Here is a 12844-nt window from a genome sequence, read left to right as displayed (position 1 = left end):
TAAATCTTGGATCTCGATCAGAGATAATATTCATTGGAACTCCATGATACTTCACAATCTTCGTAATGAACAACTTAGCCAATTTATTCAAGGGATACTTTTCCCTCACGGGAATGAAGTGTGCTGATTTGGTAAGCCGATCTACAATCATCCAAACACCATCAAATCCATTTCGTGTACGAGGAAGCTTATACACAAAATCCATAGTTATATTTTCCCATTTCCACTGAGGAACGGGAAGTGGTTGCATCCGCCCAAAAGGCTTCTTTATTTCTGCTTTGACTTGCTGGCAAACAATACACCTACTTACATATTCTGCAATTTCCCTTTTCATGCCCGGCCAATAATAAAATGGTCGAATGGTATGGTACATCTTAGTTCCTTCTGGATGCATTGCATAAGCCGAACAATGTGCTTCCTCCAAAATTTCCTTCTTTAGTTCCTCATTATTCGGTATGTACATTATGTTCTCCTGCATAAGCATGCCATCTGATTCTCGAATTCTGAGGTCTTTCTTTTTCCCTTCACTTCTCAATTGAATTATTTCTTGAATTTCTTCATCTACCATCTGAGCTTGAAGTACACGATCAACCAAAACTGGCCTGACTTGGAAACTAGCAAGAAAAGCTTCTCTTTGTTCTTCTAACTCCAACTTTACTCCAGTAGCTCTCAAATCTGCAAGAAGAGGAACACGACAAGCATACAAAGCATTGAGTCGACCTTGAGGTTTCCTACTCAGCACATCAGCTACCACATTTGCACGACCCAAATGATACTCAATAGTGCAGTCATAATCGCTTAGTAACTCCATTCACCTTCGCTGACGAAGATTAAGATCATGCTGAGTGAAAAGATACTGAAGACTCTTATGGTCTGTGAAGATCTTACACTTCTCACCATAGATATAATGCCTCCAAATTTTCAAAGCAAAGACAATGGCTGCCAACTCAAGATCGTGAGTAGGATAATTCCTTTCATTAATCTTCAATTGTCGAGAAGCATAGGCAATCACTCTATTATGCTGCATCAAAACACATCACAAACCATTCAAAGAAGCATCATTGTAAATCTCAAAGTTACCGCTATCATCAGGAAGTACCAATACTGGAGCATGAGTGAGGTAATATTTCAGCTGCTGGAAACTTTGCTCACAATTCTCGTCCCACTCGAACTTAACATCCTTCCTGGTTAATTTCGTTAGTGGCAAAGCAATCATAGAAAAATCTTGAACAAACCGTCGATAATAACCTACTAGACCAAGAAAACTCCATACCTCAGTGACGGTTCGTGGCTGTTCCCAATTTTCCACTGCTGCAATCTTTTAAGGATCAACTTGAATTCCTTGTGCCGATACTATATGCCCCAAAAATGCCACTTCATTAAACCAAAACTGACATTTACTGAACTTGGCATATAACCGATGCTCCCTCAATTTCTTCAATACCAAGTTAAGATGTCGAATATGATCTGCTTTTGACTTAGAGTATACCAAAATATCATCGATAAAGACAATGACAAACCTGTCAAGATATTGCTGGAATACCTCATTCATTAGCCTCATGAAGCTACAGGTGCATTAGTCAATCCAAATGGCATCACCAAAAATTCATAATGTCCATAACGGGTCCTGAAAGCCGTCTTAGGTACATCATCATCTTTAATCTTCAACTGATAATAGCCAGATCTCAAATCAATCTTAGAGAACACACACGCACCCTTAAGCTGATCAAACAAATCATCGATACGAGGCAATGGATACCGGTTTTTAATCGTTACCCGATTCAATTGCCTGTAATCGATACATAGTCTCAAAGTTCCATCTTTCTTCCTTACAAATAACACTGGAGCTGCCCAAGGTGAAGTACTAGGTTGAATGAAACCTTTATCAGTTAATTCCTATAACTGAATTTTCAAATCTCTCAATTTAGCTGGAGCCATTCTATATGGAGTTAAAGATATAGGATCTGTACCTGGAAGCAAATCAATAGAAAACTCTACATCTCTATCTGGCGGTAATCCCGAAAAATCATTTGGGAATACATCAGGATAGTGCCTGACTACTCCAACTTCCTCCACACTGCTAGGAACAACATCATTTAACACCATATGTGCTAAGTATCCTTGACAACCTTTCGATAACAACTTCTTTGCTCTCATGGCAGAAATAACACCATGTTTCACCCCACTGCTTTCACCCACAAAAGTAACCACTGGTAGTCCAGGACGATGAAAAGTAACTGACTTCCCGTAACAATCTATATGGGCATGATTATAATGCAACCAATCTGCCCCTAAAATCACATCAAAATCCACAATATCTAACTGGATAAGATTAGCTGGCATAACTACACCATCTACCATCACTGGACACCCTGGATAAACATTATCAACATAACATTTGTCCCCTTTAGGCATAGCAAACTCTAAATCAAATCATAGAGGTGTAGGGTGAGGTTGAGTCATTTGAGCAAACGTATGAGAAATCACAGAATGTGTAGCACCACAATCAATCAAGACTCTAGCAAAATGACCAAGAATATTTAACGTACCCATAATCAAATCTGGATGGTTCTGAGCATCTTGCAGTGAGATGTGATTAACACGTCCCTGAGCTTGCTGTCGTCCACCACGACCTCTGTTGCCTTGGTTACCTTGCCCCTGAGAAGTACGTCCCTGTCCTGGCTGATTAGACTGCTTAGATGGTCCTGCACCACTAGCAGCAACCTCTCCCTGACTGGGCTGACCTCCCTGATGCCACTAAGATCCACTAGATGGCATGGAAGAGTAAGAAGTATAACCTCCAAGGTCTTGGGAATACCCAGTCTGAGAATAAAAATCCTGGGAATACTAATACTGTCTGGAAGCATAGGGAGCATCATCACCCTGATAGTGGTAAGCACCACCACGACCCGTCTGACCATAACTGCATGATCCAAAGCTCTGCTGGATCGGCGCTGGAGGTGGCATAGCAGACTGTTGAGATCTCTGCTGACTTTGGGAACACTGAGCAGCCCTATGTCCCATCTGTCCACAAGTGTAACAAGCACCACCACTTCTTCTACACTCTTCATAATGTCTGAAGTTACAACGGCGGCACAACAGAGCACCAGAACCACCAAAATCTCTCTGTCTCTGAAACCTGGGTCCACCAGCAAATCTTTCACCTCTCATTGGGCCTGTGACACTAAATCTTCCACTGGAAGAACTCGAGCTCGCTCCACTTTTCATGAAATTCTGTGTCTTATGGGTCCCTGAGTGGAAATACCTTTACCCCTATCATCTTTCTTCTGATTATCATTCTTATCTTCATCATCCTCACTATTACTAGGAAGGTTGTCGGAATCCTCCATCCGAACCAAAATCTCAGAAAACTTATGATAAGTGGTGCAAGGAAGCACACTAGCAAAAGTCCGCCATTTCCTCTTAGTTCCCAGCTTAAAACGGCGAAGCATCTCTGCCTGATTACCAGCTGTATCATGGTCATAACGAGACAAGTCTATAAACTTCCTGTGATACTCATGCGCCGACATATTCTTTTACTTCAATTGAGTGAACTCCTGCTTCTTACGATCAATGTACTCCAGAGGAACAAATCTTTTCATAAAATTCTCTTTGAATACTTCCCAGTCAGCTGCCATCTCAGGTGACATAAACTTAGTCTGATTTACCCACCAAGCTGCTGGCTCTCGCCCTAAAAACCAAGTAGTGGTCTCAACCCATCTATTAGCAGGAAGATTCCCTTGACTCTGCATCACCTGAAAAGTCTTCTCAATATGGTCTAACCACTTTTCTGCCCCTTCATGACCCTCATTACCCATGAAACGGTCCAATTTCATATTATACATAGTTTCCAAGGGTGTTCTCTGAGGAGGAGGAGGACGGATTGCATTCTGAAAGGCATGGGCCATCGCTTCCCCTAATTGAGTTATATCAGGGAAATTAGACTCAGAAGCACGGCATGATTCCCTACGAGGCGGCATAGTTCTGACAGAAGACATCAAAAGATCATTAGAGCATTAACAATTTATACAGGACTGCAACCTAGGCTTTGATACCAAACTGACACACCTCGATCCTAGAATCAAGGCGTGCTGGCCGTCACGTGGGCATGACGTAACCAAAAGTGCGAGGTGGAAGCAATAGATAAGAGAAATACGAATAAGCAAAAACCAAATACTAGCAATAATAATCAAGTAACGTGCTAGAGTAAGTTTAAGTGTGAAACACACAAATTCAGAGCATAAGTACTAGGTGCAGTCAAGTAGGACCATAACTAAATTACAACACCCGCATGTGAGTCCTACATTTATGTAGTCTGTCAGTACGCCGTGGGAATCCTCGTGGGCCACCAACGCTGCTAACTAGAACCTGAAGGGGTGCAAAACAAAATTGAGTAGGTCAGTAAAACCAAAGTTTTTCAAAAACATTTCATTTAAAACATTTCTAAGCCCTCGCTGTAAAACCTGTATACTTTCCCAGAAAATAACATAATATGCATATAATCTTCGTATATCTCAAATCACAATTCTTTATCAAAACCCAGAAAATATGCCATGCCATAAATGTCAATGACAGATTAAGAATGCATCAATATAACAGGTAACATAATGAATCAACTGGAGACCATGCAGTTGGTCCTGTACGGTTAATTCCATAGCTCAATATTCAAACCAACCAGAGTCACCACGGTGACCTGTACGGCACTACTCTGCACATAAGTCGGAACTACCTGAAGTAGTCTGTACGATAAGAATGGTGTAATAATACGCTCTAGTGCTTCTCTCATCAATCATCTGTGCACATAATCTAAGGTCACCTACCAGTCGGAACCACCTCTAGTGATCTGTACGACTAGCATGTTGGAACCCTTTTATGGTCTGTATGACATGCACTTACTTGGATCCAAGGTGAGTGTGCGGTGCGGGTGAATAATATAAGCACTAACACCAGTGGTGCAGGTTATGAGCTTTCAACGCAATTCATATCATCAATAAACCATATGAATAACATAAAACTCACCTAATACTCACATGTGCGTCCACAGCACCATTTCACATATATATGCATCAATTACCAATTCATATAATTCACAATATGCATCCATGGCATTTTAAAAACATACTTTCATTTAAATTCTATTTTTGGGAAAAATCAATAGTATATAGGTAAATACAGAAAATACTGCCCACTCACTGGTAAGTCGAAGGGTCGTAACCCCCGTGACGTCCCTGGATGCGCTCGTCCTCGGGATAGGTATCACCTATATGCGAAACAACTATAAAAACGTTAATTAAAGCACATAACTGACAATTCGTAATAACTTCTCATACGGTGCTTAATTTGGGTATATGAATATACCACAGTGACATACTCAACGTCACGGACGTCGACATATTTTTAGAAAAAATTTTCGAGGCTGCACGCGCCCCCACGCGCCGGGAGGGGCACGGACCCATGCTCTCCATGCGCGTCATCTTCTTCCTCCAGTCGCCGGACTGGTTTTTCCGGTCGCCGGAAACTGGAGATTTTTTAATCTCCTTGTTCTCTGTCATTTCTCAACCATTTTCCATGAAATTTTCACCAAAATGTCCTAAATCACGAGGGGAAGAAGGCTATACCTCTTTGGAGCCTCAAAACCTTTGAAAATCACGTCGGGAAACTTCACCAAAACCGGCCACCTTCGAACTAGGGTGTCCCGACGTCCAAAACTTCCAAACGAACGTCCCCGAGCTTCGTGGGAACTTCCTAGAGCTCACTATGAGCTTGGATTGTCCTGAAAACCAACCATTACAAAGTTCATGAATAGTACTCAATTCGGACCTTGAGTTTTCAACGTGAAAACGAAGGGTTTCTTACCTGAAAATGGTACCTCTGAGTTCGTAGGGCACTCACGAACACAATGGTGCTAATCTCCACTTCGATCCATGAAGTTTCAAAGGTTTTTGGGTCGGTCCGTACAGTTTCGAGAGGGAGAGAGTGAGAGTGACAGAGAAGGAGGAGAGAGAGAGAGCACGGGGTGAGGGTATCCTGTGTGTGTGTGTGTGGTCCATCCCAAAACAAGTCCAACTTCTTTCCCTAACCACACAAAACACATTCAACCTTTAATCAAAATTCAAACTTTCCAAAACTTAGGGAAAATGCATTGTTCAATAATATGTCACACACCTACCTTAGCACCCGTCAAGGATAATTTCGTCATTTCACAACCTCGATAAAAAGAATCACGGGACGGGCTGTGACATTCAAACTTGGCAACAAAGTTTCACAAAAATGAGCATACATTCATAAAGTATAAAGGGATTTGGTTCGGTTCGGTTCGATTTCCGAATCTCCAAAATTGAAATCGAACCAATAAAGTTCGGTTCGATTTAGTTTTTTCTTTTTTCGGTTCGGTGTTCGGTCCCTTTTTTTTCTTCTTTCAGTTTTCAACTTTTTGAACCCACCCCTACGATTTAGTAGTATACCTCTTTATTGTGTCATAATTCATTTTCGATTCTCACTCAAGACGAATTTCAATCACTTATCGTTTGTTCATAAATAAAAAAAAAAAAAAAAAAAATATATATATATATATATATAGCGCTCATCAAGCCAAAAAGGCATAGGGCTGACCAAGCTTGCCCCTCCTCAAACCCCTTTTTTTGGAGGAAAACTTATGTAGGACTTTGCTTGTCATTAAACTTTGCTGATTGACATTATAATCTAATAAAAACTTATCTTTTCTACTAATTAATATAAACCATGAGATTAATCAAATTGACATGCTCATGTTAGTAAATTTAGTAAATTTACTAACATGAGCGTGTCAATTTGCTCTATTAATTTCAATTTCTTCGTACTGTTCAATACCACAAACTCTCAGCAAATTGAGGGTACTTTTGTCATTTCATTCTTATTTAACAGAGACACTAAAATGATTGATGATGGACAAACTCATGGATCAATTCTATCGATGTCAAATCTCGAGGACCAAAATGAAGAGTTATACAAATCTCATAGACCATTTTTTTAAGTGACAAATTTTAAAAATTCAAAATGAATTTTGATAGATTTATATGGATTTCCCTTATAGATTTCTATGGATTTGTATGGACTTCTTTCATAGATATCTTAGGATTTTACTCTTACAGTATATAAAGTGAATTTCTTTCCTAGAACGAAAGAAACATAAATTAATAGAGAGATCCATGGTGTAGAAATTGTAATTTCTAATGTAAGAGAATTTTTGTTAGGGGTTTCTCACCAAATATCAATATGCTAGAAATTGCATTTCAAAGAAGATACCTGATTGGAGTAAAGCTTCAACCTTTAATCACCAATCAAAAGCTTCACAGTGCCACCTTACTCGTGAAACCAATATACACCACTAACAATCTACAATAACTTTAGCAAAACCAACACTTTAAAGTAGAGCAGACTCATTTGGGGTATAATTTCAATTCAGTTACATATAAGCAAACCAGAAAGACCCACAACTTAGTCACATAATATCATTAATTAAATTAAACACATCATTCATTAAACATAATCCAACATAAACCAACATAATCCAGTTAACAAAAAGTATGAATAAGCCAATTAAACATAATCCAAAATAAAACGAACTAATAAAAACTAATGTATCATGAGTCAAATCACATATCATTTCAAATTATAGTGTATCCAATTTGACCACTCTTCTGGTGACATCTTTAGAAATGCATCCTTTTTGGTTTTAGTATCGAGCAAAGTGATCGCTTGATAGTGAGCAGGTTCATCCAAATTTGGGGTTTCCATGATGGCATCCCATATAGAATTTTGTCTCTCTCTATCCTTATCCCTTTTCTCCAACAGACTATGGATTCCTCGGAAGTCAGTGGCACTTGAACTGAGAGTAAGTGAAATATTTTCCATAATTCTAGCTTGATTAGTTGTCTCAGATGATTTAGTATTCCCTTGGTCGTCGATTCTGTTTCATTCCCTATGGTTGGTGATTGGTGTGGGAATCTCTGAGCCAATGGCTTGAATGGGTAAAAATGGGGATAATTGATCGAATGATGAAGTTTGGTGTGATGCTTGATTTTGATTTAGTACAAACCCCCATTTTCCTCATCGTAAAACAAGTTCTCTATTCCAACTTGTTCATCTTCCTCTATTCCACCTTGTTTATCTTCCACTATAAAAGTTCTCGCATTAGTTTCCTCACCCAATCCCAATGAGTGTTTTCCAGTAGCAGTTGCATCCCTAAGTACGATTTGCAAATCTTCAAAGTCATCGCAATTTTTTTACGAATGCTTGTTTGGTTTGGGTGGGCCTACAAAATAAACCAGAAAATCACAATTGTTCAATAAACTATAAGTATACACTCAAGTTACATATAATATTTTAAATAAAAGCCAAGAAGCTCACCCTAAAGCATTCTTCCCAAACTTCGTCATCAGCAACAAATCTTTTTGTGTTTGCATCCCACCCAAAGCCAGAGTTGCTTCCCATAAGCTGACTATACTTTCCATATTCTTTCTTAAAAGATCTCATTCGACTTGTGTAATGCTTATAAGTTTTATTACACTTTAGTCTTTCATTAAGTGCCGGAAGTATTCTTGTTGTCACAATATCTTTGGTTAGCAAACCATTAGCATCACGCCATCCACACAATGTAGCTTAAACGAGCAATTGTAACAACAGTTTGCTCTCTTCCGAAGTCCAAGCGCTATAATCACTCTTGGCCTTCACTTTTCCAATTTGACTACACCATGATTTCAGAATCTTTTAAAATCCTCTTTTTAAGCTTTAATCAACTACACCCGGATTTTAAAGTCTATTTAAATCCTATCAAATCTTAATTTGACTACACCCCTCAAAGTTTCAATCATTTAATTCAATCTCCGGGTTTATAAGATATATGTGTATGGTCATTGATCCAAGGGACACAATGACATGACCTTGGATGAACGGATGCCGTAAGGGTTTGGTTTGTGGCGATGAAAGAATCGGCACGTGTAGTGGTGCTTGATGATATTTCACAGATGTGACGAAGAACGCAGAGAGATTTCTGGGTCTTCTGAGTGTTTGAGAGTGTATGGTCTTGAGAGTTTGAGCATTTGAGTGTGACGATGAATTTCTCATCATTTTTATTTGTCTTGAAGCCTCGTATTTATAGGATCTCAATTTTTTTCCTACGGTTGGATCTGACCTTGATTGTGGACTTGATCAATTGACGAAAGAATGAAAGACTTGATTTTGTGCTTGGTTCGTGGTTTGGCTTCACCAAATAATTAAATAATCAATCAAATTTTAAATTTAAATCAATTAATTTGTTTGATTTAAATTTAAATTAATCAAAATATTATCTTTAATTCTTTGATTAATTAAGTTTCACCAAATGTCGATACGTGTCACTCTTGATGACTCATCTGATTTTGATGAGTTACATATCATGTGTACAATTTGTGAGATACACGGTGCATGCCTTGTAAGTCTTGACATGTCGAAATTTAATATGTTGGTGAACATTTCACCGAAATGTTCATTGTCTACAATTATCTTCAACAGAAATGACTAATAGCCCTCTCAAGAATTTATTAGTTTTAAATTTATTCTTTAAATTTACTAATTAGTTTAATTAAATTTATAGAATTCAGACAACGTGTTCATATTTCATTTATATAGATGATGCCAAAGCCTTCTCGACGACTCTCAAAGGTTAGTGCCAATATCCCATGCATGATTTTTTTTGGTGAAGATCCCATGCATGAATTTAAGTATTCATAAAAGCAAGATTTGCTTTGCTGAAAGATCTTCTTCTGCCAGCATCCCATGCACTTTCAAAAGTAACCTTTTCGTATTTTGACATCCGTCGTTAATTTGTTGTCGTCACTGGTCGTGGTTTGCACGATCATTCAATCAATCTCCAGAAAAAATACATTTATTTAGGTCATGAAATTGATAGACTGGTAAGATTAATAGTAACAACTAACAGCATGTAAATTAGAGTTTATATAAGATTATATTTCTTAATTGGTTAATTACAATAACACTACCTGAGATTTATTGAGTTTTCACAAAACATTCTCACGTTTGAGACATTACACAAATACGCTTTCAGGTTTTAATTCCTTTTCATATAATCTCTTGAGTCAAAATTTGGCTTATAAACTTACGAATTAACCCTTATTAATTACTTGAAGCTAATTAAACAAACTTTATAGTTTTTAAAAAAAAATTATAAAACATTAAACACTTAAAAAGAAGAAGACCATGTGGACAAAACAAATTAAGAAAAAAAAATGTAATTATACTTTTGAAAATAATATTTTATTAAAAAAGGAAGTTGTTCATCGTCTTCTTGCCTCCCACCTGATTCAGTAACTACGTCCATTTCCATATCCTCATTTTTTTCTCCATCACCACCATCCATTCAAACTTTTAACAACCCAAAAAAAATGACTTCTGTGTAATAAAATTATAATTTCATTTCTCATTTCTCACACTTCTCTCTCTAGTGTCAAGTCCATAACCAAAAACCCAAATGAGCCAAAAACGTCAATTTGACAGCTTCGTCCTCTGGTCCTTTATTTCTTCTCTATAAATTAACGGCTTGGTAGAAAAATCTGAAACTTTGGCATAAACAAGTTGAGAGACTCTCAAACATCCTTCAATTGGAATCACCCCAAAATTCGTCCGTTAGATAACTTTTGGCTCAAGAAGAAGTCGCATGTCCTATATTGAAAATATAAATTAAAGTATCAAAATTCATCAAAGTAATTACCAAAACATAAAATTGACTCATCACGAGTAAGTGTTCTTAATACACAAAAAATTCTCGAAAATTATAATTAATTCAGAAATTTTAGTACCTACCATCGAATGAATCCATATATGTATAACACATTGTATATTTATTCACAATATACTCAAAATTATTATCAATAACTTGTATATATTACCAGGAGACGGTGCTACAGTCGCAGAAAATTCTTAAAAGTTAACTCGTGTATAGTACGTAGCTCTATGTTCCTATTAGCTAGAGGTCCTTATCGTGCAAGATTAAGACAGCACCATTGCGCATAACCTTTTAGAAGGAAGCTAGGGTTACTCACCAAAGACAGATTGCCACGTACAATACTTGAGCAACGACCAGATGTCATATCTAGAGAAAAAAAAGTCTGTACTAATCATGTGCTTTAAAAAGAATAAATCATGTAATATATTCTCAAGTACTAAAAAACGAAGAGCAGCATGTCAACGGAAAGCACATTTACCATATGCACTTATTTAACCGTTCTTTGAGGGTATCTTACAATGAGGGTCTACCATTGATTTAGAGCCTCACAGTTGCTTGGAACCCGATTTTCTTCCCAATAATGCAAAGACATTGTTGGAGTTCTACTTTCTAACAAATGAAAATATTGCATGAGCGAACCATCACTAGGTCGTAAAGCTAATGCTCAATAGAACATATTCTTCCATCTATTATATATAGACTGCATGCGTACATATATTTTCAAAGTTAAAATCAAATATTGCTTTCGTGAGCCTTAGAGCCTTAGTTGTTTTGGGTTTACCATATCTAACTTTGTGGATCTGCTTTTACGTGAATGCTGATGGCCATGGCAATTAGAGGCGGGGTTGCCAAATCGAAGATGTTTATGCTTAGGTACTATTTTCATTATCAATTAGCTAAATTGATCATTTGAGTCCATAATTATCGATAATAGGGTTAATAATATGCATGCATGCCACAGTTCATATTGCAGTGAAGCTAAGCAAGCGCAAGGAGATCATCGACGCCATTTCAGCAGCAAGCTGAGGGGAGCTGCAGAGAACATATCAAGCAGAATGGTTCAAAGTGATAGTGAGGATACTGACATGATGGAAAGGGAGACTGGCAGTAATAGTTCATCGTCATGGAGGTGTAGCTGGGTGCCGCATCCAAAAACAGGAATATATGTTCCGAAAGGGCATGAAAAGGTGATGGATGATGTGCCTAAGGGAGCTGCTTCCTTTAACCAGACTTTCTGGCTCCGGAATGTCGACGGAGTACTTGAAAAACCCGATCCGGATACTCCTCCCGAGCATTACTATCACTACATGCATATGTAATGTGACAAATGGAACCTGATTCAACTCATTGTGATCGTGATCAAGTTTTATAGCTGAGTTAATAATTAAAGATGATCAAAATTAGTAGAGGGTTAGCTATTCTGAATAATATGGCCACATATAATTAACTTGAAGCCCGGAAGGGTCTCACGACTATGTAGGCTGTATAGCAGCGTAATAAGCTTGTCTTAATGATTTGGCTGCATCATGGTGCTAGTCATTTGTAATTAAGGTAATAAAATATATATTTATTTAAAATAAAATAATAATGTTTACACACCCACAACGGGGTTTTAAGTCAGAGTGTTATAAGACCTACCTTGTAAAATGTTTCTTGGCTAGTTTTTGGTCAATCAGTGTTCCATATTTCTCCCATCGTACAGATTTTCTTTCATACATGTTAAGAAAAATGGAGCGTACAACCTTCATAGCGTGGCTGCAAGCTTATTTTGTGCGGTGATGATCCGTAATGATAGGTAGATTAAATTTATAAATTATTAAATAATGTGTTATCAATAAGAAATAAACACATTAATCAACACTTAAGTAATAATTCAATCATCAACTTCCATGTTATTTAGTTTATAAAATTTTATCTACAAATTTAGTCTCCTTAACATTACCCTTGTGTGATATACATCTTAGTGTTGTTTCCTGCAAAGGCTCAAACATATTCAAATCATACTGAGTCTCATTGATACTACATTCACAATTCACACGCATGTTTATCGTATTTTTCAGGTTGACTAAACTGTAAAATCAC

The 12844-nt window shown here is 37.6% G+C and overlaps 1 protein-coding gene and 1 pseudogene across 1 annotated transcript; one reads left to right on the top strand and one right to left on the bottom strand.

Moving 5' to 3' along the window:
* Positions 1-7641: 7641 nt before the first annotated feature.
* Positions 7642-10396, bottom strand: LOC126584286 (uncharacterized protein At2g29880-like; annotated as a pseudogene).
* A 1099-nt stretch (positions 10397-11495) lies between these two features.
* LOC126586003 (uncharacterized) lies at positions 11496-12378 on the top strand. The gene is made up of 2 exons (XM_050250659.1): positions 11496-11635; positions 11724-12378. Exons 1-2 carry the CDS (start codon positions 11577-11579, stop codon positions 12079-12081), a joined length of 417 nt encoding a protein of 138 aa, XP_050106616.1. The 5' UTR covers positions 11496-11576; the 3' UTR covers positions 12082-12378.
* The last annotated feature ends 466 nt before the right edge of the window (positions 12379-12844 follow it).

This window comes from Malus sylvestris, chromosome 10 (assembly GCF_916048215.2).
Source record: "Malus sylvestris chromosome 10, drMalSylv7.2, whole genome shotgun sequence".
NCBI lineage: Eukaryota > Viridiplantae > Streptophyta > Magnoliopsida > Rosales > Rosaceae > Malus > Malus sylvestris.
This window is presented reverse-complemented; position numbering and strand designations above follow the sequence as displayed.

Coding starts and splice junctions, on each gene's coding strand:
- LOC126586003 (XM_050250659.1), top strand. CDS start 11,577: ATGCTGATGGCCATGGCAATTAGAGGCGGGGTTGCCAAATCGAAGATG. Junction 11,636..11,723: donor TCGAAGATGTTTATGCTTAG/GTACTATTTTCA, acceptor TGCATGCCACAG/TTCATATTGCAGTGAAGCTA.